This window comes from Malania oleifera, chromosome 5, assembly GCF_029873635.1.
Source record: "Malania oleifera isolate guangnan ecotype guangnan chromosome 5, ASM2987363v1, whole genome shotgun sequence".
Taxonomy (NCBI): domain Eukaryota; kingdom Viridiplantae; phylum Streptophyta; class Magnoliopsida; order Santalales; family Ximeniaceae; genus Malania; species Malania oleifera.
The window spans coordinates 49,968,512-49,994,275 of record NC_080421.1 but is presented as its reverse complement, the minus strand read 5'-3'; the positions used below and the strand labels follow the sequence as shown (position 1 = coordinate 49,994,275).

General features: G+C 35.1%; 1 protein-coding gene across 1 annotated transcript; it reads right to left on the bottom strand.

Moving 5' to 3' along the window:
• Positions 1–4,718: 4,718 nt before the first annotated feature.
• On the bottom strand, positions 4,719–24,951 carry LOC131156507 (NADH dehydrogenase [ubiquinone] 1 alpha subcomplex subunit 13-B). The gene is made up of 3 exons (XM_058110240.1): positions 24,551–24,951; positions 5,180–5,251; positions 4,719–5,061 (listed from the first exon to the last, which is right to left on the bottom strand). Exons 1-3 carry the CDS (start codon positions 24,763–24,765, stop codon positions 4,917–4,919), a joined length of 432 nt encoding a protein of 143 aa, XP_057966223.1. The 5' UTR covers positions 24,766–24,951; the 3' UTR covers positions 4,719–4,916.
• Between the last annotated feature and the right edge of the window lie 813 nt (positions 24,952–25,764).

The following is a 25,764-nucleotide window of genomic DNA, read 5'->3' as shown; positions in this document are numbered from 1 at the left end:
TAAATGGGACCAATTCGATTCAGCCCGAAATTGAATTGGGGGGTCTCAGCCAAATAAGTGAGACCGGTTCAGTTCAACCCAAAAATTGAACTGGAATTTTCCCCGCCTCGTAAGGAGAGGATGTAACGACTTCTACTCCGCCCATTTAAGTAAGCAGGGATAGTGGAATCCTTAGGGGATATGTCCAAGGTGGTGACGTAGGTTGGTTTGGCCGAACCTCGATAACAAATCTTTGTGTCACTCTCTCTCTATCTTATTTAAATTTCTGCCCTTTAAATTCAGCATGTGTATGCTTGTTCATTTATGATTATAATTATTTGCATGCACACTTTTATTTAAATGAGATATGTTGCACGTGTATGTTCATACTTATAGCTTAATCATTTTTCATACACGTGATTATATCAAATGGGATATGATATGTGGTGAATCGGCGTAAATGTTTAAATTAGTCAAAATATTTTTAAAACCCAATTCCCCCCCCCCCTCTTGGGATCACACAAATTCCAACAGTGTCAAATTTAAAGAAAAATAGAAAATAAACAACTACAGAGCAAAATAATAGAAAACATAATAGACCTTGAAAATATTTTTTATAAGATAATAAATGTTAAATCTAAAATATCATTTTGATTCGAATCTTGCAAAGGTTTGTTTACCTTGATAACCATTATTGTCAACTGTTAAGACCATACTTTTTTTATCAATTTCCTTCTCCGCTGTAATTAATTGATAATTTATGTTTGCGCCGATGTTACAAATTTGTACCTCTGAAGTGTGGAGAACTACTAAAAAATTATTCCTCCAAGAAATCAAGGAGATTTCAACAATTGCAGTCAAAAAATCTTCTCTTGGTTGGCTCGAGTAGGATCTTGTTAGGGACAATAAAGAGATCTTAGAAGTCTTCATCATTGGGACTGCATGAACTGAAAGTTATGGTGTCTTTTAATTTTTAGATTTGATGAGAATTCTTATTGGATTAGAAAGGAAATTTTATAATTGTATATACATATAATTGATGTTTAAATTGAAGGAATGCGTTACTTTTTTGAGAAGATGGAAGGTTGGAAGAATATAAGGTGGAATTTGAATAGGAAGTAGTTAAATAGCCAATTGTAAAATCTCGAAGGGCTTGAAGTGTTTAAATCTTCTCTTCGTTGGCTCGAGTACTATCTTATTTGGAACAATAAAGAGATCTTAGAAGTCTTCATCATTGGGATTGCATGAATTGAAAATTATGGTGTATTTTAATTATTATATTTAGAGAGAATTCTTATAGGAGTAGAAAGAAAATTTGAGATTTTAGATACATATAATCTCCTTTTAAAGTGAAGGAATTTGTAACTTCCTTAAGAAGATGGAAGGTTGGAAGAAGAGAAGGTAGAATTTGAATAGGAATGAGTTAAATAGTTCATGGTAAAATCTGAAAAGGCTTGAAGCACTTAAATTTGAGTTTTGGAACACATTTAAAATTTCCATTTTATGTAAAATATATAATGGATGATAAAATTGACATTATAAATTTTATCACTGTGGACTACCATATTTTTTATTTTACACTTTTAGAAGTAGTATAATAATACATAAAGCTTGACATCACTGGTTCTCTCGCTGGCAAAGGAGGACTTCTAGGAAAAACTATAATATTCAAACCCGCTTTCATTGGATTTGATCTCCTATCAAATAGGTTAAGTTATAATCCTCTTTATGTAACTTATAAAAGTTAGATGGGTGTGGATGCACACAAACCCAATTCAAATGCACCCTAAAAAATTCATAATTTTCTTACCCCAACAATGTTTAAGAAAAGAAAATTGTGTAAGGAACAATTACGGCACGTCTCACCTTGGTTATCTTTAACCAAGTCTATTAAAAAGTAAGACAAATAAGGGAATATCAAGTAGAACTATAAAAGATCTAAACATAATTACATACCACTTGTTTAATTAATACTTAATCATCAATGAGTTCCTTACAAAAGACTAACAATTAAAGAAGATTTTTATTGGAAGGACCCTGCAACACGTTCTCTCGTTCCCATATGTGTCTTTTCTCTCTTTGTAATTTCAATTTTTACGACAAATTTGAATTTAATCATGTTTCTTATAATTCTAAATCCAAAATTTAAATCTTAAATTTATATATGTGTAAATTTAAGGAATATGTTGTAGAAAATTATATTGAGTTTCAAATACACATAAATATCATTTTGTTTTTCAATTTTCCAAATACGAAAAATTAAAAGCAAAAAAAAAAAAAAAAAAACTCTTCATCGTTTTTGATTCTTTTTATACAAAGTTGAAAAATTAATCAACGTGGGATATGTAAAAGGGATATGAGAATTGGAAAACAGCACATGGTAGACCCCTGGTCAGAACAACTTCAAACCTTCCAAGTCATAATCTCTGTAACCCAAATGTAAAAAATTAATGATGTGGTTTCACCCAAGCCTTCTATGTGCCCTATACCAATATCCCAGCACGCCTTAGCCTTTTGCAGTCGGCCAGTTGTATTTATTTAGGACGTGAATGATCGAAAACAAAGCCTATTCATTACTAAATGCCATGCATGCTACCATATGATATGATATGATATTGTCTCACTGCTCAGAGAAGGAATTGAATGAGACAATTAAGTAGGTAGAAATGCGAGAGGCCTCCAAATCAAACCGCCCACCACCAAGGCGCCTTAAACTCCATTAAGAGAGAGCAGTGAACCACCCTATATGAATTATGTGCCACCATTTTAGAGGGCTTAGGACGACTATATCGGTCCTAAGAAATTTCAACGCTATTAATTCTTTGGCCTAGCTATATACCAAACTTAAATGAAGCTCGTGCCTGCTTGAAGACTCCAAATACTGCATGGTGGGCAAATTCTAAAGCATGAGATCGAAGTGTACCATGCAACTGAACATCCCTCCCTTTGCCATTTCAATTCACAGAGCCCGCCCTTAGAAAGAGAGCGATGCAATCAGGAGGAAAGGAAAAAATAAAAAGAATAGAATAGGGAAATTTTATCAACCAAGAGATTTGATTTGGAGGGTTGATATGGGATGGAAGCTGAATCGGAGGGATAAGCTCAAGTATGTTGAGTTGTTTGCAGTACTGATTGATGATGAGCAACGTTCACGGGTTTTTTTGGGGGTTATTTTTGTTTTACTATGGATCTAATTTTAGGGGCATATTGGTAATTATATTAAGAGTTAAAATTGACTCTTTACTTTATTTGGTGGGTTTTATCCAAGGTCAATGTTAGTTTAGTTTTGATGGTTGAGACTAGTTATTGTTAGGGTTTATGTAAGCAACGGTCCTATAATTCTGTGCGGCTTCAATGAAGTATGATCATCTGACATTGCTGCAAGCTGATTGCTCTAACCTCTATTCTCCTAGAGAGTGCAATGCTTTCAACTTACCAAATGTGAGGGTATTAGCTTTATGCTATGCTCTGTTATCTTTACTATTCTATTTATTGGGCTCCAAATCAGATTGAATGCGAGTTTTCAAGTCCTAATTTCTCGTCTTCTCACATGTTACAAACCTAACTTCAATCCTAAATAAAGTTTCCTTTCCAAACTTACTCCTTCTTTCTCAAATTCCTTCACAAATACTAGCCCTAATCCTGTGTTCTGAAGCATAAATTTGAGACTTGAATCTGAATGCCTAAATTAAGACAAAACATAATATAAAATTACATTAAATTTCTTCTAAATCCATATAAATCTAAATTCAAACATACTACACAAATCAACTTTCTCTAGTTTAGGAATTGAGGCCAGTTATCCTCAAGCAGGAGCGGTACACCCCCTAGGAGTGGGCTGGGAGATGGTCTTGGCTGACTTAAGCTATTTTCAACAACGAATGCAGGTGGATTTTTGGCTACTAGAATGTGAAAAATGCTAATTATTTTTTAAATTACCCCATTTCTTTGCGTTATATTGGTCGTTCTTCCCATAGAGGGCACTCTACAACAGATAAGCAGAGGAACTTATTTGTAGGAGTGCTGCTTTCTCAGTTGTGTGGTGGATTTGGATGGGAGTAAAATGCTAAAGCGTAAGCTATTCCATTTAGCCTACCATGGAATATGTCCATGTTTTTGGCAACCCATCGGAATTTTGTCGAAGGGCAAGCTTTGCTTTGCTAATGCTTTTAAGGTTTCTTTTACTGTTTGCATTCTACAGAAGGGTATCTCTTCCTCCTTCCTGTATACTTTGTCCGCCTTTCTCAATAAAAATTATAATTCATTAAAAAAGAATAATAAGGGTAGGCGCATGATTAACATAGTTCCCAAGCCTTGCTCATTCTGTACAGTTCCCAAGCCTTGCTCATTCTGTATTGAATCAGTGCCTAGACTGCTGACATCAAATTTCCAAACTCATTCGATAATTCAGATGCATTATCTACATGAGAAAATGTAGCACAACCTTAATGCCCAAGCAATATTGTTCTGCTCCATTTTATAATCCGCATATCTTCTTTTTCAGGAAAGAAAAAAAATATGGGACATTGATTGGAGATTACTAATACCACCTAGAATCATATGTGATTGATTTTGCATATAAGCTTTAGGCGAGAGCGCACTTAGAACATATTCATCTGAAATGGTACCAGCCAGCCAGGCCGCCTTTTTTCAATAATCTCAGATTCAAGGCAACAAGGAGGAGAAACAATCCCAGCATGAATAACGGGTTGAAAAATACATCAGTAGCCTTAAGAATATTTATGTTGAAAATTTCCCACAAGGAATTATTATTTGAACATTTTTCTTTCTTTCCCTATGAAGGGGAAAATACAGAGTCCCCTCACATCCCACCGCAGTGAAAAAAGTTGCATGACAAGAACAGTCCGGTGATGGAAAACTTAAAAGCATTTCAGATACAATACATCACAAAACAAACTGCAGTAGAATGCTACCATTCACCAGACGTCAGGACGGAGCTCACCAGATGCTGGGGGCATCCATCTCTTAGAATGGTAGACACTTTCACCCACCTTCCAGCCAGGCACATCCTTCATTACGCTGGCTTCATACTCCAGATACTTCTTCCACTCTTTGACAAATCTATAATGGAGAGAGAGAGAGAGAGAGAGAGAGAGAGAGAGAGAGAGATGGTGATGATGCTGGAGACCACATACTGCAGAACAAGTGGTAGAAACTTCCAACTAAATATGACCATTACCTCTCATCCTCTTCTGCTTGAAGCATAGGCAGTATTGCTCTACGCGCAGCATATTTTTCTTCCTTGATTGCCCTATGGAATAAAACAGAATACATTATTTTTAGCAAAATAACATAATGTCACGACTCAGAAGCAAACATGCACCAAAACAGATAGTATGAATGCATTGATCATCAAAGTGACTTGATTTTATTTGGAGCAGCCACAATATTTTGTGGCCGAGGCAATGAGAAAAGACATAATTGCCATAATTTTGGCACAATATACAGTAACAAATAGGCTGGAATGGCAGTAAAGGATTCCTCTCACCAACCTAAGTATTTGAAACTAAAAACATTGTAAAGATGAGCCAGTAGCAAGGGTGAGAAGTCCAAAATTCAAGAAAATAAGAAACAGTTCTCATTCCACTGAAGTCACTGACCATAAAGTAATATCATATATAAGCACTCGAGCATTTTCTATACATATATTTCTGAACTGGTTCTTTTTTAATAACTGTACATACATACATACATGCATACATACATACTATTAGAGGTTATACATGTCTTTTAGTATTATTATCATTGAGTGTGTTAGTATGTTAATTAGTGAGAGAGAGTTAGGGTATTATTGTCACTAGAATGTATTTAAATTTGTATTATAAATAGAGAGAGAGACCCATCTTCAAGTTAGGTCATTCATTTTTAATCAAATCTTAACATGGTATCGAAGCATGATCCTATCTAAACCATGGTTTTAAATCACGGTCGCGGGAAACGTCATGTAGCAGTCGCCGAGACGCTAGAGACACGGGTGTTACGTAATGGGAAGCGAGCGTAATGGTCGTGAATTCTTTTCACACATGCATAACCATGCCAAAATTGAAAAATAAGCATGAAATCCATCCATGCATGATTTTTAATGAATTTTGACGGCTTTTATTCAACCTACAAATGCTTTTTAATGGGCAATATGATTTTTATATTAATTTAGTGTGCTGTTTACAAAAAAAAAAAAAAAAGGCATATTTTTTTATAGTTCGTATTACTTTAATGGGTAAAAAATGTAGAAATGAAATTAAAATGAAGAATCAATTAATTAAAGACATAAAGTTATTAAAAATGAGTCAATACTCAATATACACATACATGAATTTGAAAAATGATTAATATCGAATATCAATAGTTAAATACATGAATACGAATTTACAAATTTATAACATAGCACATATCACCACCAAAAAGAATGACGTGGAGGGTCTTCATAATCTGCATCTCTATCTTGAGATTGGTATTGGGAATTATCTCTCCACCCTTGTGGAAATACATAGCTGAATAAACCTATATTTACGTTATTTCATTGTTGCTCCTGAAAATCTACTGGTGGTGAAAATCCAACTGATATAGGAGGTGCATAATCTCCTCATTGACCATATCATGAATAATATCCATAAGTTGGAGCTGGGGCTGGCTCTAGGTAGTGTGTAGAAGAAGACTCACTAGATCCTGGGATTCCTAACCCACTGGGATAAAGATAAGACGTATAATATGGATCATAGTGTTGAGAATCTTGAGATGGTGGATATGCCGGATGAGATCCATATGATTGTGATGATGAATCATCTAAACCAAAGTCGCCAAAACTACGAACCACACAATAGGAATTTTCAGCAGAATCACGATTTCCATGTTGGTGTCTTCTTCTAGTTTGTGCACTATGACTCTCAGTAGGGACATCACTAGTAGCACTCCTCCTAGTTTGTGAAAATTGGTACCCTAGAGGAATACCCAAGTCATAACTTTTGGGTATATCATGTAGTCCATAAAATATATCTAATATTTTAAAATTTAAAAGATATCTAATATCATAATTAATTTTATGACTTATTTTACTAATAAATAAGATATCTAATATTTTAAAATTCCAATTATTTAAAGATTTTAAATAAACATTACTTACTATTTTTAATAAAAGATTATATTTTATTTTTATGTTATAAATATTTAAAATTAGAAAGACTATTTAGTACTTACTATTTAGTATTTACTAATTATATTATACATTTTTTTATAAGGACTGTAACTTCGTATTTTCTATGTGTTTTGCGTAAAGATCATCAAATCAAGTCTATCAAGATGCCACATGAGAGAGGAAATGAGAACTTACCTAGTGAGGACATTGGATGGCATTTCAGTACTCCGGTGGACAGTAACAGATATATTATTATGTATAAATTGTGTGGGAAGATAATTAAAGGACGCATTACACGCTTGAAACAACACTTGACACATTCAAAAAGTCAAGTGGTTGGATGCTCAAATGTGACCACACAAGTAAGAGAACAAATGATGAAACATCTACAATAATATGTTGAGAAGAAAAGAGACAAACAAAAATGGGTAAGAAGAAGCAAAAGCCCAAATTAGAGGAGATTTTGAGAATTTGAGCGATGACGAAGACTCAGAAGAAGAAAGAATGAGATTTTCTTGACAAGTAAGCATACAATCACAGCAACAATAGGACGAGACATAGAGATTTCGAGCAAGAACAACTAGGTAATATTTATGAAGAGGGAGGTGGCTCCGGCAGTGGTGGTGTCAGTGGTTTCAGTAGAGCTCGAACTTATAGTGTTCGAGAAGCTGTAGGTAGTGGACAACAATGGATCAATCCCTATGCCCCTGAAGTTAGACTAAGGGCAATGGATCCTATTTTAGAAAGAAGCAAGAGTGCAAAACAAACACTAAGTTACTAAAAGGTTTAAGAAGTATATTAGGAATAGTTGGAAATTTCCTAATTTATAATCGAATTCCAGTAAATGTAGCTAACTCTCCATTTATACAGTCTATGCTTGATGTTGCTGCAGAGGTTGGAAAGGGGGTGAAGGGTCCATCACCCTACGAGGCATATGAAATTTATTTGGAACAAGAATATCGGGAAATAAGAGATTATATATCTTCTTTTGCTGGCATTTAGAAGGAGAGGTGTAACCATTATGTGTGATGGTTGGTCAGGACCAATTAGAAAACACATAATAAACTTTTTAGTTTACTGCAATAGAGACACCGTGTTTCACAAGTCAGTTGATGCCTCTAATATGCCAAGCCAAACAGCTGAATATTATTTCAAATAATTTTCTAATTTTGATTGTATATGCAAATAGTATAATGGACTTGCATGTTTTTAATTTAGTAGTAATTATTAAATCTAAAATTTCATTTCAAATTAATGGACGAGGTGGTTGAAGAAATTGGAGAGAAGAATGTTCTCCAAGTAATAACTGATAATGAAGTTGCAATGAAGGCAGGAGAGAAATTATTAATGCAAAAGAGACCCAATCTCTATTGGACAACATGTGCAACTCATTGCATAAACCTTATTCTTAAAGATATTGGTAAGAAAGTAATGTGAAGAAGGTTTTAGAAGATGCAAGAAATTCACACATGAACAGTGAATTTACAACGGCACATGGACAGTGAATTTCATGAAAAAATTCACAAATAATAGATAGTTACTTTGCCCTGTCATCACTCGATTTGCCACCAACTTTATTGTTTGGAGACAATTGTTAGGCATAAACAAACATTAAGGTAAATGTTCACATTTGATGCATGGAAAAACTCAAGATTTGGGATGGAAAAATCATGCCCAGCATGTGATGCGAAGAAGATTATCTTACGTAAAGAGTTATGGCGTAAGTCCTCCAATATAATTACAATACAGAAACCCTTAGTGAAAGTTCTTAAATTGGTTGAAGGTGATGAAAAACCAACCATGGGTTTCATATACGACGCAATTGATAGGGCAAAGTTGGTCATTCAAAAAGATTATCGGTTCTACAAAAACTATTGGAAAATTATTGACAACCAATGGAGTTTTCAATTATACCTAGATTTGCACAATGCTAGAAAGTGTAAATCAAATACAATTTCTTATTATTTTAATTTTTAAATTATGCATAGTCGCATTAAAAAACTATTGATTAATATGTTTGTCAATTTACTTTTAGGATATTTTTTTAACCTTAATATCTTTATGGTACCCCACCTCTCCTGAAGTTACTAGAGAAGTCATGGATAGGGTTAAAAAAGTGATAACCAAGTTGGTACCAAATATAGATACTCAAATTCGGGCTATTACTCAAATTCTGTAATACTTACTAGAATAATTATTAATATATCTAATTAATTAATTATATTTCACTATCATCATTTTTTAATTGTTATATCGAGATAGGTAGGAGACATTTGGAACCCCGTTGGCTAAAAGGGAAGTGAAACAAACAAATCCTAGTAAATATAGCTAAATAATAGATGAATGGATCTATTTTCTCTCTTTATGTTCAAAATTGGCTTTTGAAAAATACGTTTACTAACATAAAACTCTCTTTAATTATTCATGCAATCGAATGGTGGATTCATTATAGCATGTGTGCTCCTGAGCTCCAAAGAATAGCAATCAGAGTTTTTAGCCAAACCACAACAGCTTCGAACAATGAGCGTAATTGGAGCACATTTAGCCTCATCCATACAAAAACAAGAAATAGATTTAAGTACATGAGACTACAAAAACTTGTTTTCGTGCATTACAACATGAGGTTAAAGTTATAAGACATACAATGAGAAAAAACCAACAGGAAATTGAAGATAATTTCAATCCCATCAATTTGGACTATATTTTTTAAGAAGATGATCCTTTGAGTCCATGGTTAGAGGAGAGAGAGGCACCATTACTCAACAGTCGGGACAACTCAAATTGGTTAGATGAAGAGGTTGGCAGTACTGTAGAAGGAGGTGATCAACCACCAATAAACGTGCATGATTCAAGTTCAAGCCCTGAACGTATACAAAATGATGACAATCTTGGTTTGAGCACACCAAGTGATGATGATGGTGGTAATGGTAATGGAGTTGGGGTTGGGGGTGATGGTGGAAGTGGTGGTGGTGGCGGTTTAGAATATGATTATGGGTATGACACAGGGACATCATTTGTAAGGAATAAATATCTTCCTAGTCGTTATGGACTACATGATATACCCAAAAATTATGACTTGGGTATTCCTCTAGGGTACCAATCTTCACAACCTAGGAGAAGGAGTACTACTAGAGGTAACCCTAGTGAGAGTTATAGTGCACCAACTAGAAGAAGTCACCAACACCGATATTGTGATTCTGCTGAAGATACATATGGTGTGGTTCGTAGTTTTGACGACTTTGGTTTAGATGATTCATCATCACAATCATATGGATCTCATCCAGCATATCCACCATCTCAAGATTCTCAACACTATGATCCATATTATGCATCTTGTTGACTTTTTAAGTCTGATCTCTGTTTTGATGCCGACAACGCACAAATTACTTATGTGTGCATTGAGCATGTGAATGGGTTTACACTTCAACACACATAAGGCAAAAGGGAAATGGAAGCCGTGAAGGACCTAAAGTACATACTCCCGGCGTATTCCATGCAGGTTCAAAAGCAAGAGAAGAAGACATTTGTTTTCCAATTTGTAATTGCATTTTGATTTCTGGTCTGTAATAACTGCATCTCATGCATGATAAGGATTGAATGCTCAAAGACCATAGACTGACCATAGGATCCAAATTCCCTCTAATAAAAATGCTATAACATATTCACACATGGTTGAATAAGTTAAAAGGACAAAAACAGGGCAAAATGGTCATTTTGAAAGGGCCCCGGTCGACCGAACCTTTTGAGTTCAAATTGCCTCGATCGACCGAAGCTATTTATTAAAGATTTTTTAATGGGGGCTCAGGCGACCGTCCTATTTATCACACAACTTCCTTGGGCTCCCGAACCTAAATTCCTGTCTAACTCAGCGCCCTCGGCAGACCGACCCTGAAGGTTTAAAATGTGACCAGCCGACCGAAATGATTCGTTCGGGCAACCGAACCAAACCTTAGCTGACCGAACCTATGAAGGGTTCGGATCGCCCAATCTTAGCTGATCAGCCTTGTCTCCAGTAAACAGAACCCAACTTAAAAATTCAAATTCACTATGTCTATTCAGGCGACTGGCCCATAGATTCGGGCGACCGAACCTCTCGGGTTCGCGATTTTTTACTCACAAAACAGGGGTTAATTTTAATTAATCTTTTTTCCAAAATGGGTATAAAACATGGCAATTTTGTAGAAATATAAAAAAATTCAAAAAAAAAAACCTTCAAAAGTATAAAAAAGGAAAGGAAAAATGCAAAAAAGGCATTAGTCAAGCTAAACATAGAGCTGATGATATTTTATATGCTAGACTAGATAAAAAAAAAAGGAGAAAGAGACATGCATAAACTTGCTAAAGCAAGAGAAAGAATGTGTAAAGATTCAGGTGATGTAAAATGTATAAAGGACAAGAATGATAATATCTTGATTAATTAAGAAGACAAAAAAAAAGATGGCAGAGATGCTTTAATAAGTTGTTTAATGAAACCAAATTGAAAGTTTGAAATTAGAAGAGACAAATGAGGAAAAGACTAAAAATTGGATATATATTCACAAAATTAGAGTCATTAAAGTTAAGATGGCTTTAAAAAGATGAAAAATTTGAAATTTACAGGACCAAATAAATCCCAATCGAAGTTTGGAAATGTTTAAGGGATAAAGGAAGTATATGGTTAATTAAACTATTCAAAACTATTATAAAACCAAGAATTTCATAAGCAAAATGGAAAAACAATAATTGTAATTGTTTTACTGCTATGACAATGAAACTATATGAAATGGGGGCACCAAGTAGGATTTACAATACACCAATGTCGTTGTGTCACTTTTAAGAGGGGCACTGCGCAGGATTTACAATACACCAATGCTATTCTGTCACAGCAACATTTTCCACGCAAGTAGAGCCCATTTGTACACACAAGTTGTGTAAGTAGGACTCTCGTTCCATAGCAAGTGCAGCCACTTATTGGTGGGTTGAAAATCCTAAGTGGTGCCCCCACTCCGTCTATGTTTTATTAGTTATGAACAAGCAAATTTAGAAAATCTTTCAAAATTCATGGGTCTTTTGAGGAGGTTTTCAAAATTGCACAACACAAGAAATACCTTTGAGAGAATGTATAGAAAGTTTAGGGAAAAAATATGTGTTTGCAAGTCTGCATCTCCCATACCTTCCTATGGTCAGCCAACTTGGGCTTCATAAAGCAGCGCCTGCACCGCCAAGCATGCACACATGCGAACAGGGCACAAGCAGCTCACTGTAGGACCCTAGTGGTGCATTGTGTCACTTACTAGAGCACTTTGCACATTTGCAATATGCAAGTGCAAGGGCAAGCTGGGTTTGGCCAATCTTACTTTAGACCACTATTTGATTACTAATCTAGTTTATCCATTTTATTATGAGTCACCTAGAATTTAAATATGATAATTAGCCAATACAAGGAGAAATTATATTTAAATAAGTTGGGAGACTGCTTTACAGAAAATAACTGTTATTTTAAATTCGCAGAGACACAATTATTCAATGGAAATGTGTTCTTATTTCTATTTGGATACATGCAGGCAAACTAAAAATTAGTGACAATGGACTTAAAGAGTTCACTTCTAGAAAAATTCCATCACTTATTGATATATACCAGTGCCAAAAATTAGGAAAAATCTAGTTTCTTGAACTTTCAAATACTTAAAGTTTCAAACCTGTATTTGAATACCAGTGCCACCACTGTCGTTTGCTGCTATCACAACCTTTAACCCTTCCTATCATCATCAACCACACCACCACCACCACCTGTCAACATAACCACCACCTTTTACCAACACCGCCTTGTTTATAACCTACTAATGGCATTGGCATCATGTGTCCTCGTCATTTTAGCATAGTCTCTGGTTCATAATTTCTTTATATCATGCCAGGGCAAAAAAAAAAGAGTTGCAGAAGAATTATCATCATGGTTTTCACTATCAAAGCAAACTGAAGTCATTTTCATTTGAGTGCGCCAGCATCTCACCTTCACTCAAGGTTGTGGAGAATTCCAGCAAGAAAGTGCTGATTTGTACATTGCTAGAGATTTAGGTTTAATTGGGTTAGGCAACGACTACAAGAATTTTTTGGTCACTGAAATATGTATATCCATGGACTACAATGCTCAGAACACCAGGTCAATTTCTACTCATGCAATCTGCTTTCTAATGACTTGTGATGATTAATTATTGTTAAGAATTCTTACACAAAGGGGTAACATCATCCTTGAGAATTCAGATGGGTAAGGAAGCTTCAGGATGGTGATCGTTTTTCAAAGTGCCAGATGATTTTTCTTATGGGAACTGATAACATCAAGGGCAACCTTCACAGGAAGGTATGCATTCAATTTGCAAGGCATATGGGTCAAATAATTTGGTGTAAGAAGATGAAGAGTTTCCATTTTCCCGTCTGTCTCATGCACCTAATTATGCATAATTGCAAATATGGAGGGTCCTCCAGCAAGCAATGGGGATTTTCCAAAAAAATCTAGTGGGGAAATCAATAGGGCAATTCAAAATTGGAAACTAACAGCCCATGTGTGAGTGATTTTTGGACAGCATATCGGCCTCAATTTATTTTTTTTAATTCAAACATTGAATTCAAAGGCCAATACTCTGCATAGTGTGCTAAAGTTGATGCAGTACACAAGAAACAGCTATTTTTCCTTCCCTAATTTTATTGTATTTTCGTTTGATTTATTTAGGATATTTTTATTAGGGACATATCATCAAAAGTCTAGAATACTACAAATTTTTGAAGTAAGATTTTAGGTAACTATTTTAGGAACTAGTATTTTAGTTTATTTAGGATTCTTAAATTAGTTTGCATAGCTTCCAAGCATTGTAAGCCTATATATAGGCCCTTATGTATTAGTTTTAAGGATCGTATTTGAGAATAAAGTTGCTGGATGTTGGTCCTGCATCAATTAGAATCAACATAGACTCAGATCCTGCATGGCTGTCAGTGTTATTTGACAGGGTTCGCAAATGTTTGCTCAAATTGCCACCACTGTCAATGTTTGACAGTGTTGTTTGCAATTCTCCACTCGATCTCATAGTGTTCACAAGCTCAACTTATTTGACAGGGTCCACAATGTTCGCTCAAATTGCCACTGCTGTCAATGTTTGACGCAGTTGTCTGCAAGTTTCCACTTAAACTCAATAGTGTTCGCGAGTTCAACTTAAATTGCCTTGCATCCACCACCATCTCCACCCACACCACCATTTGAGATCAACTTCTACTGTCCCTCCACTACTTCCAACCAGCCGCAGGATTATTTGGAGAAAAATAAAATAAATAAAAAATGTTACAGCACCAGATCCCCTCCAGCCCTAAGTGGACCAACCCAGACATCAAAGCTTAAGCCTTTTGACACAATTGAAGCTTTTGTCGTTGTCCAACAAAATCTCACTGCCAATCTACTTCCATTGTGAGCCTTTCCAGTGTCATAAAGCCTGTACGATTGACAATATTTGTTGTTTTCATCACCAGCTCGCTTCATCAGCAACACGCAACAGAGGATAAGGCTTGGATCATGGATAATGGTACATAGTTTATTGGAAACAATCCTATCTTCTGCTCTCCATGATCATCTGAAATTGGAGGACAGAAATTGTAGATTGATTGTATGATATGGTACTATGGGTTAAATTCCAACAATTTACTGGACTTTACCTAGACCGAGTCATGTTGCCAGTGCAGTAGGCAGATTACTGTATATCAATTTGTTCACAAAGAAAATGTGAAACCCTTACTTGCGCTCAAATTTGTATTGAAATGGAACTCAGTACTGATATCTCTTAACAGATTGAGCTTCTTACTCCTGAAGGTAACTGCGTTATTGCTGATTTTGAAATTGCATGGAAGCCTTCGAAATGCTCCAAATATTTTGAGTTTCAGTCACACTGAAAAGGAACAAAAAGTGAAAAAGTTGTGGAAGAAGAAAAATAATGATATTATTGACCTTGGGGGAGATACTACTCTTTTATCCAGCTCCTTAACCATCCTTCAAGACATTGAAGAAGAAATAAGAGTTCAGAAGATTCTCTTTTAGAAGCTGCAATACAGACTAAGACAGTTCAACTTATTAAGAATGAGTCCTCTAATTCCAAAATGGATTCTGATGCTGGGAAAGAAATTCTCTCAACCTTTAGAAGGAAAACTCAACTCTCTGAGGTTACAGTAATTTCAATCCTAGGAGATACTTTGCAGAAGATTGCCTAAGTTGATTCCATGGCTGCTGAAGAGATTCCCTCGGGAGGAACTGCAATTCAGGTTAAATAGGACTCTTAAAAGAGATTATTGTAATCTCAAAAAGAATGAATCTATTACTGAAAATGAAGTTTCCTCAGTTCATGAGAAGAAATCTCAGCTTTCTGAAAGATATATGGACATACTCCTACTTATGACTGCAGCATCTGAGACTCAACTGGAAAATGGGGCTTATGCCAACAAGCAGCAGGCAGTTTCTGCTGTTAAAAGTGGATCTAAAAGAAGAGTTACAATTCCTTGTATTGTCCAAAATACAGCCATGACCAGATCTATTACCAATCCTCAGAATAGTACTTTCCAGAAAAGGTAATTATTCTGGGGAAAAGGCTAAGAAAAAGGAAAATATGACCAAGTCCCAGGGTCTCTTGGAGGAAACCTCCCTGAAAATTCCTCATGTCAATAAATCTAGGACACTGGAATATAAGGGGTCTCAATGATCCCCTAAACCAAAAGGAAATGTCTTCTTTTATGAGATTGAAGAATTTAAGAATGATGGGTCCTTGTAATTCCAAAATCAAGCCTGTAATCCATGGAAATGGTCAAAATTCTGCTTTCCATTTTCCAAAATTTCCATTGAAATTTCCACAAATCACCTGAATATATCAAAATCTTGAAATTTCAGCGAAAAATTTCCCTGAAATTCAAATTTAAGATTCCAAACCCAAATTGAATTTCTTCCTGAATGTATCTTCTTTTCTTATTCAAACTAAAGATAAAACACAAGGATAAGAAAAGCTTACAGACTTTCGAAATTATATGAAAAACTAAACATAGATGTTGGCTAAAACATTATATTTAACCATTTATGTCAAAATTATCAGTATCTGAATAATATTTAACTGATTATAAAATTTCATTATATTAATGAATATGTTAAATATCTATTACAACTATTCCACCTTCTACACGACATACCTGTTGTTGACGTATTTCACTCTTATAATATTTTAGTTCAAAATCGTGCATCATTATGTCTATTCATAGTCTCTAAAATTTCAAAAAAGAATTCATGCTTTACTGCATATTTCCATCATTTTCTGAAATAAAAATTGACATCAACATCAATATTTCCATTCTTTTGAAACCTCAATAATGAAAATCAAAATTCAAGACCTTGGTCTCTTGTGCTATCAATAAAATTTGGGTATTGCTTCATAGCTAGAGCAGAGATAGTTATCAAGGCAGCCCGTGAGTGGGTTATGACCCTAAAGTTATCAACATAGTAAGCATCCAGCAACATCCTCAAGTCTCGATAAAAAACCACATTGTGAATCTCAGTGTTTAGATTTTTTATGTTTGTGCCTCAAACTACGCTAATGAGATGAGATGGCTTTGGGAATATCTTGGTCAATTCTCTGCTCACTTGGACAAATGTCACTGGATTGTGAGAAAAACCCTTGTCCACAGCTTATGTTTCTGCCATGGAATATTTCAGTACTTGTCTAAATGCTGTTGTCTTCAGGATATTCCCTACTCTGATTTTTTTAAAAAAAATTGGTCAAATAAAAAAGATTAAGGCTTTCTAGCAAGAGAATTTGATAGAATCTTGGCTTTGCCTGCATCTTTTTGTTCCTTCCCTGATATCCTTACAGAGTTCCCTATCCCTGGCATTTCTGACCATTCTCCTGGATGTTACATTTGGTAGAGAAGCTTTTAGAAAAGGGACAACTTCCATTTCAAATTTTTGAACTGCTGGGCTTCCCACCCTGAATTCCAGGATGTTGTTAAGGAAGCTTGGTCCTCTATATCTTCTTCAGGTTCCCCCATGTTCAGGATTTTCTTGAAGCTAAAAATCATTAAAAATTCATCTCAGAAGCTTTCATAAGCTTCACTATGGTGCCATATCCACTACAAGATTCATATGGCCAACATATTCTTGACCATTTGGCAGGCCCTTATGCTCCCCTCTCCTGGTCCAAATACTTTTTAAGGGAAGACAATGAAGCTCAACTATCATACAATTCTTTCTAAAGGACTAAGACAATATGCTTAAACAAAGATCAAGAATTAATTGGTTGAAACTGGGAGACAGGAACAATAATTTTTTCTCTGATGTTATCAATTCTAAAAGATCTAAATCCCAAATTCAAGTCCCAATAAAATCTGATGGAAGCAGTGCTGTTTCTCACGAGGAAATTAAAGATGATCTGATTAAATTATACTCTAAACTTCTAGGCACCAAAAATCAAGGTAGTATAGAGTGCAGCATTCATTTTCTGAGAAGCTTATTGAATTTATCCTTGCCAGATCTTCAGAATGATTTTCTTTTTAAACATGTTGATAAGGATGAGATTAGAATGGTTATTTTCCCTTTCTCTGACAAAAGGCACCTGGCCCAGACTGTTACAGTGCAGGTTTTTTCAAGTCTTCCAGGGGTATTGTAGGAAATGATTTTGTGGAAATCTATAATTCTTTTTTTCGCAGCCCGGTTCCCTGGACATTGCTAGGTTACAAGACTAAGTTAGAGGTTGTGATTGCATTAATTTTGATTAGCATCTGCTGGATCCTCGGGGGAGGGGGGCATTTTGGTCATTTGAGACCATTAGATTCACTTGAAAATTGGATGTTTTAATAGGTTCCTTTCCTCTGTTATTTTTAGATGTTAAAGGCTAGGGGGAGTGGTGGCTTACCTCAGTTTGTGGACTCAATTATCCTCAGTTAAGGGGTACTTTGCGGGATGAGTTTGCCGCGGTTCATCATTTGTGTTTCTCGAATCGGTGTCCAAGAGGAGATTTTAATGTTATAAGATCCCCTGATGAGAAATTGAGAGGTTCCAAGATCAGTTCAAGCAGGAGGAGTTTGACTCATTTATCAAGGATTAAGATTTGAGGGTTCCTCTTTCTAACACTCAATTCACCTGGTTTGTTGCCCATAATAGGTCAGTAGCCACTAGGAATGATAGGTCTTCGTTTAACACAGTTTAGGAGAATGCCTTTCCTAGCTTAACTCAAGAAGTGCTTCTGGAATGGTATCTGATTATTGCCCTTTAGTAAATGAATCTAACCATGAGATGTGGGACATGTTCTGATTTTCGGAGATTGACTATAGATTAGTAGGGTAAGAGTAATAATGGAAGGTTGGTAGGTTTGTTTTATGAGGCAGGAGTTTATGAAAGAAAAACTAAAAACCTAGAATGTGAAGGCTTTTGATAATGTTTGTTCAAGGATACAAGGTACTCTACAAGAATTGAGTGACATATAGATTAGAAACTGAGGCACCTTTTTAAGAAGTGGCTGGTATACGAATTAAGTTGGCTAATGAGTTTGAACAAATTCTTTTTGAGGGAAGAGGTGAACTGCAGGCAGAAGTCTAGAATGAATGGTGAAAAGGACGAAATTGTCATGGGAGACATTTCCAGGCAGGCGAGTAATAGGAGAAGTAATTTTATAGAAGAGGATGATAGGGGTTTGATTAATATGGATCTTGATTGCATTGCAGCTACGGACATGGATTTTTACAGGAACCCGTTTTGAGGAGGATGAGGGAAGGGCTATGTTTGAGGACTTGGATCAGTGCCCTATTTTGACAAAAAGAAGGGGAGAGCTTTTTTTTTTTTCACTAAAATGGGTATGCATTAAAGGGCATCAAGGGGATGCCAACCCAAAGTACAAGAAGTCAATCAACCTGAAGGGTGTTGCAAAAATCAAAAATTACGAGGCCACTTGGTATCAATGTCAAAAATTATAGAAACAAATACCAAAAACCAAAAACAAAAACTAAAAACTAGAAACTAGCAACTTGTTTGGTTAATATTTATAAAACTAAAAAAAATTAAAAACTTAATTAAAAATGATCATTTTTGTCTTTAAATCAAATAATATTATTAAAATAACTGAATTGCATAATAATACACATTAAAAAAATACTATAATAAAAATAAAATGATTATAATTATTTTACTTAATTATTATACTTTCAAAATTTACTTTACAATAAAAATTTTAGTGGACATGACAATTGAAAAATAGTACAAATGTTTTGTAATTAACTTTATTATTATTTTTTGAAATTTATGCATATTTTTTATTTTAATTATATTTAAATTCATATGATCATCTCACTTAAATTTTAATTTTAAAGTGTATAAAATGAATGATTTCATCCAAAAAAACAGTTTTTTGGATAATAAAATCTTTGGCAACAGGCTGCAAAAACAACTAAAAACCATAAAATCTAGTTTTCAATTTTTTTCACAAACAACTGAAAACCAAACAAAAACAAAAAAATAGCAACATAAAAAACGAATTTTTATAATCTATTTCTTTACTATGTAGAAACAAAAACAAAAAAAAAATAGAAAACAACAACAATACCAATCAGACCCTACATTAAGCTCATTAAATTACAAGTCCACTATGCCAACTATTAACTGCAATAAACCACTGCTCTTTGTTGAACTGATGCATCAAGATTGAATTCCTATTTGGTTAATATTTATAAAACTAAAACAAATTAAAATTTTAATTAAAAAATGATCATTTTCGTCTTTAAATCAAACAATATTATTAAAATAATTGACTTGCAAAGTAATACACATTAAAAAATACTATAATAAAAATAAAAAATATTATAATTATTTTACTTCATTATTCTACTTTCAAAATTTACTTTACAATAAAAATTTTAGTGGGCATGACAATTGAAAAATAGTATAAATGTTTTGTAATTAACTTTATTATTATTTTTTGGAATTTATGTATATTTTTTATTTTAATTATATTTAATTCATATGAAATTTTGTTTTTTTTTTATTTTAAAGTGTATAAAATGAATGATTTAATCCAAAAGAGCTATTTTTGGATATTACAATTTTTGGTAACATGCTAAAACAACTAAAAAAAACTAGTTTTCAATTTTTTCGCAAACAGCTGAAAACCGAACAGAAACAAAAAACTAGCAAGACAAAAACAAGTTCTTATAATCTATTTCTAGATACAAAAACAGAAAACAACAACAATACCAAATAGACCCTCCAACAAAAAGACTTGTATGCATCAAAAACCACAAATTCAACAAGATAAATGCATTAAAAATGGACAAATTTTAGCCGACAGTGCCGCTGCAGTTGGCGGCGAACTCTTTTTGGTAAAAAATGTATTAGTCGCTTATATGCCATGAGAAGGTTACAATTCTGAAGATATGATACTCATTAATGAGCGTCTGGTGCATGAAGACATTTATACTTCTTTTCACATACAAGAATATGAAATCCAGACTCATGTGACAAGCCAAGGTCCCCAAAGGATCACTAATGAAATACCTTATTTAGAAGCCCATTTACTCCACAACTTAGACAAGTCCACTATGCCAACTAGTAACTGCAATAAACCACTGCCCTTTACTGAACAGGTGCGTCAAGATTGAATTTTTGAAAACCCTTCTGTTCCTCTCTTTCCAAGCACATCAAAAAATTGCAAGAGCAATGAAAGACAAAGCCTTCCTCTTTTCCTTTGTTGCCCGGATCCCTCTCCAAGCCCAAATAGGGGCTTGCTGTGGAGGAGGAGATTAGAGGCAGAGTGTTTGAGATGGATAGAGATAAGGCTCCTAAGCTGGATGGGTTTAGGATGGCTTTTCCTTGGACATTTGGGAATTTTTGAAATTAGGAAGATCTTTTCAGTCTTTCATAAGTTTTTTTTTTTTTTTTTTTTTATAATGGGGTGACGTGTAAGAGTATTAACTCAACTTCTTTTACCCTGGTGCAAATAGAATCAAGGATTTAAGTCAATTAGCTTGATGGCAAGTGTTTATAAGATCTTGACAAAAGCTTTATCTAAGAGATTGGCAGCGGTTTTGTTGGATATCATTTCCCACAATCAAAAAGGGTGCCTTCTTTGGTGATAGGAAGATTTTAGATGCAGATTGGTAGCAAATGAGATCAACAAGGACAAGTCCTCCGGTAGCAAAAGGAAAAAAATAGAAAAAAAAAAAAACAAATTACAAGATAATTCTATCAAGCAAAGCACTTCAATCCCACTGTAAGCTCCTAGAGATACATTCCGAAAGAAAACATTCACTGAGCAGCAAACCAAGCTAAGAGAAATGGCAACACTCTTAAAAATATAGAATTTTTCACCAACTAAATACACCAAACGAAAGCAATGATGGAGCAACACAACTAAGCTTTCCTCTCCTTCCCCTTAGCAAACTCTCTAAACATAATATTGCAAAAAAAACCTCCAAAGAAGAGCAAACCCAATTCTCACCTAAAATATCAAACAAAATTTTTTTATGGTAATTCTAGCACAAATTACTGTACAAATTATTCCAAAAACCAAGTTGAAGGGGCAATGTAAAAGCAAATGAGAACAAGCCTCCCAACTCATAAAGCAAAGGACACAAACATCAAGGGCTTTGTTAGGTCTTCGCTCCTAAAGCAAGTCCTTAGTACTGATTTTCTCAAGAATTGCAGTTTATGTAAAAGCCTTTTACCGTTGAAGGAAGTTTAGCTTTCCAAATTAAAGAATAAGGGGCAAAAGGATTAACATTAGGATCATGAATTAAATAAGAAAATAAAGACTTGCATAATGTTCCCCAAAAAAATCCTAAAACTCCAAATTCTTCTACCACTCCCCAACTAACACAATAAAGCACATTTATCAAAAGGGCAAGCTCATCAATTTCCCTCTCATTAAGGCTTCTCACAACATGAAAATCCCAATAATGCCCACCCTTTTGCAAGGGAAGCATAATGGAAGTAAGAGTTTCATGAAGAGAAGACAACTGAAAAATATGAGGATACACACAATACACAAGCAACCCATTCTCCTTAATATTAAGATGCTCAGCCAAACTCCCCAAAACCCTAGCATTCCAACTCAACCACTTCATCTTGACATCTTACCACTCCCACCTCCCTTATCCCTCTCTCCCCCATAATTGATAGTGGAAACCAATTTTTGCAATTCACTTTCTACTCTCTTCTTTTTCTAGTCAATAGGTACTAGGAGTAAAAATAACCTTCAAAGCCTAACCCAAAGGACTAACTCCCAACCCATTCTATCAAACATCTCCTGTGGTTCCCAATCGTCCCTCTCATTCCTTGATGGTTCTAAGGTCATTGCCCATCCTTCAGAACCTAGAGCTCTTTGGACACAAATGATCCTTTTCAATTAAGAGATCAATAGGCACAGGCAAGTTGCCTTTACCAAAATTAATATTCTCATTTCAAGTACCTGAAAATTTCGTAGGAGCACAAAATTATTTGATGAACATATAAAACAATGACAAGAAGCAAGACTACGTGAAACAATATCATTAGTTAAGATCCCAATTCAATTCGTACCATGATGCTCAAGTACAAAAGAAATACACCCCTTATACCCTCATGTAATGCCTCTTGCTCTAGCACCCCACATCCATCTTCAACAAGATAGTTCCCTTGATAAACAAAGATCTACAAATCTGCCAAACCCCACCAAAGGAGGTGCATGCAAACACATCCTTATGAGCAATAACATTCTATTCTTCTCCTCATACAATTTATTCAATTTCTGCTCATAATCAAAAAGTAAATACTTGTTGAGTACAAAGCATCTCCATTGGAATGCGACCTTTCTTATAGGAATCTTCCCTCAGTCTGGCCTCCATATGCATCCTCATCCTGACAACAATAGGAACCACCACCTGATAGAATTAAGCGGTCACTTCCTCCCTCCTTAGAAGATCATTCCTCACCTTATCCTTAAAAGGTTGCTAGCTGACTAGCAAGATCAATGGAATGATAAGGGCTTCACAAGATGAACTGACCCCTCACTCAATATTTGCAACACCCCCTCGTCCCCACCTCTTCAATTTCTAAGACCTCCCCTTGTGTTGGTAATGCTTGCAATTTCATGCTCATAACGGGGGCCCATGCTTGCCATCCTTAAAAAGTTGTCCGGCAATTTGCTATTAGATGTTGATGAAAGTGTTAATGTCCTCTAGAGAAGAAATGATTCATTGCTCAAGAGGAACTTTGCAGTCTCTAACCAAATTTGGTGACCAGCCATTCTTTCATACTAAACATGAAACTTCTTGGATAGGTTTCTATTTAACATCCATTTCTTGTCCCATTAAAGCCATCTAACGCCTTGAAAAACAACCATCAGCCCAAAGCTTTATTACCATTTGGAATTCTCAAGGATGACCCCACCCCCACTTCCACCACCAATTGTAAGAATTTATCAATAAAAATTGGTCATCCCAAGTTGTTAGACACAAACTGCATAAATAAAAACCTCTCTAGGGATTTTGACTATTTCAACCCATGGATATTTTGATTTCTGCAACCAAAGCCCATGCAGTAGTTGTCTTGCCCATTTAACTAAGCATCATACCTAGACATGACCTATGGACTCGGATTAATAGAAACTAGAACACTCTTAACTAAATTAGTCTTAAGCCTACAAACTAATGCCTTAAGAGTAATAGAAGCTAGATCACATTTAACTAAACTTAAGCCTTGAAACTAACTCAAAAACATATAAAATAGTGAGAATATTATAGAAAGAAGACCTACCACAAGAAAAGAATAGCATCATCAGCAAAGTGCAGTTGAGAGACCATCACTCTATCCAACCCGCCCGAAGCAATACCATAAACCAAACCCTTATAAATGGCCCTGCCAATCATCTTACTCAACACATGCTGAAAATCAAGTCTTAGGCTCACTATTAATAAGGCTCTCTGTTTGAACTGATAATTTGTGAAGGTGGAGAAAAGGTACATGGCAAATGGTGTTTCCACCGTCTTTTCTCTCCTTCTCAAAAAATATTGGATAAATTTTATTGAAGCATGATTGAAGATCAAGGACAATGAATATCAGGATTTTTTAAATTAAAAAAAAAAAAGTGCATTGATTAATTGTACTTGATACGTCTTATTTTCCATGATAACCAAAGAAAGGAAGCAGATTCCCTCTCTTTTCTTTATCTCCTTTCCTTCCATCTTTTCCAAGTTCCAAACGCAGCCTAAATCATTTCCAAATAACCTAACAACTGCAGCAAAACAATTATCAAAATCCACAATTTTTATGAAGCATATCCCAGAAATACCTCAAATTTCTAACTTGCCCCGCAATCATGATCATCAAGAACACTAAAGCAACAGTCATAAGCCCTAGATTCACAATCCACGTCCAGACAGTCAGATAGAGCAAGAGCGGACCTGCGTTTTTTGTTGCCTTGGCCGACCTGGTACATGCCCCAGGAGAAGGCACCGAACGCGGTGAGAAAGATTGCGAGGGCACTTGGACCCTTTGTCGGTATGCGGCGGGCGTAGCGTACCGGCGCGAAACCTCCCGGCGGAGGGCCGTCCTGTAGCAATGGCATATCCTTCACGCTCGCCATCCCCGGCTTCGTCCGGATCGTCGCCTCCGTCATTTTGTCGAGCCTTCTTTTCTCTGCAACACCCCGCCACCTGATCAATGCGTGCGACGCGTCTGTGTAGCTAGTGAGTGGCCGAAGAACAGAGGAGACAAGCTGAAAATGAAGCCGGAGAGACTACAGTTCTGTATTTGCTGCGGAAGCGACCATATCTCCGCATCAAATCAACCAATAAATGTTTGCCACGTCAAAATAGTAAGAAAGAAAGAGTTTTTTCCCGAATTATCTTTTTTTTTTAAATATATTAAATAATACCCTTTTTTGGGAAATATTTTTCAAAATGATTCTGACGTAATCTCACCACTCCAAGTAGTGAGATTTAAACAAATCTCACTACTCCAAGTAGCGAGATTTGCCACGTGTTGACATTAAGCAAATTTTGCTACTTGGAGTAGCGAGATTTAGTTACCACGCGTTTCTACGAGAATGGGTCTGGCATTTAAATCTCGCTACTACGAGTAGCGAGATTTTCTGTGTTGTACACCTAATTTTGTTTTCTGAATTATTTGAGTGAAAAATTAATTATTAATTTAAATTTTCACTTATATTTTAATTTAGTTAAATCTCGTTACTTGGAGTAGCGAGATTTTCTGTGCACCAGGTTTTCATTATTAATTATATTATTTTCTAAATTATTTGAGTGAAGAATCAATTATTAATTAAAACTTTTACTTATAATTTACAGTTTGTAATTTAGTTAAAAATATTTTTTTATCAAAAAAAATTAATATAACAGTCATACACTATAAATATACACTAATTATATTTAATTAAATAGGGAAATCTTTATATATTTTATTGAATAGGAAATATTTAAATATTAACATGCTCCATTTGTTGCCGCTATCTCTAGCACAAAGAGAGTCGATGATCCATCAATTTATCATACTGTTCCTTTTGATGGAGTTAAGATTTTAATTTCCACATTTCTGGCATTTCGTATTTTGAGTTTATTCCTTTATTATCCTCTCTCTCTCTCTCTGTTTCTGTTCCACC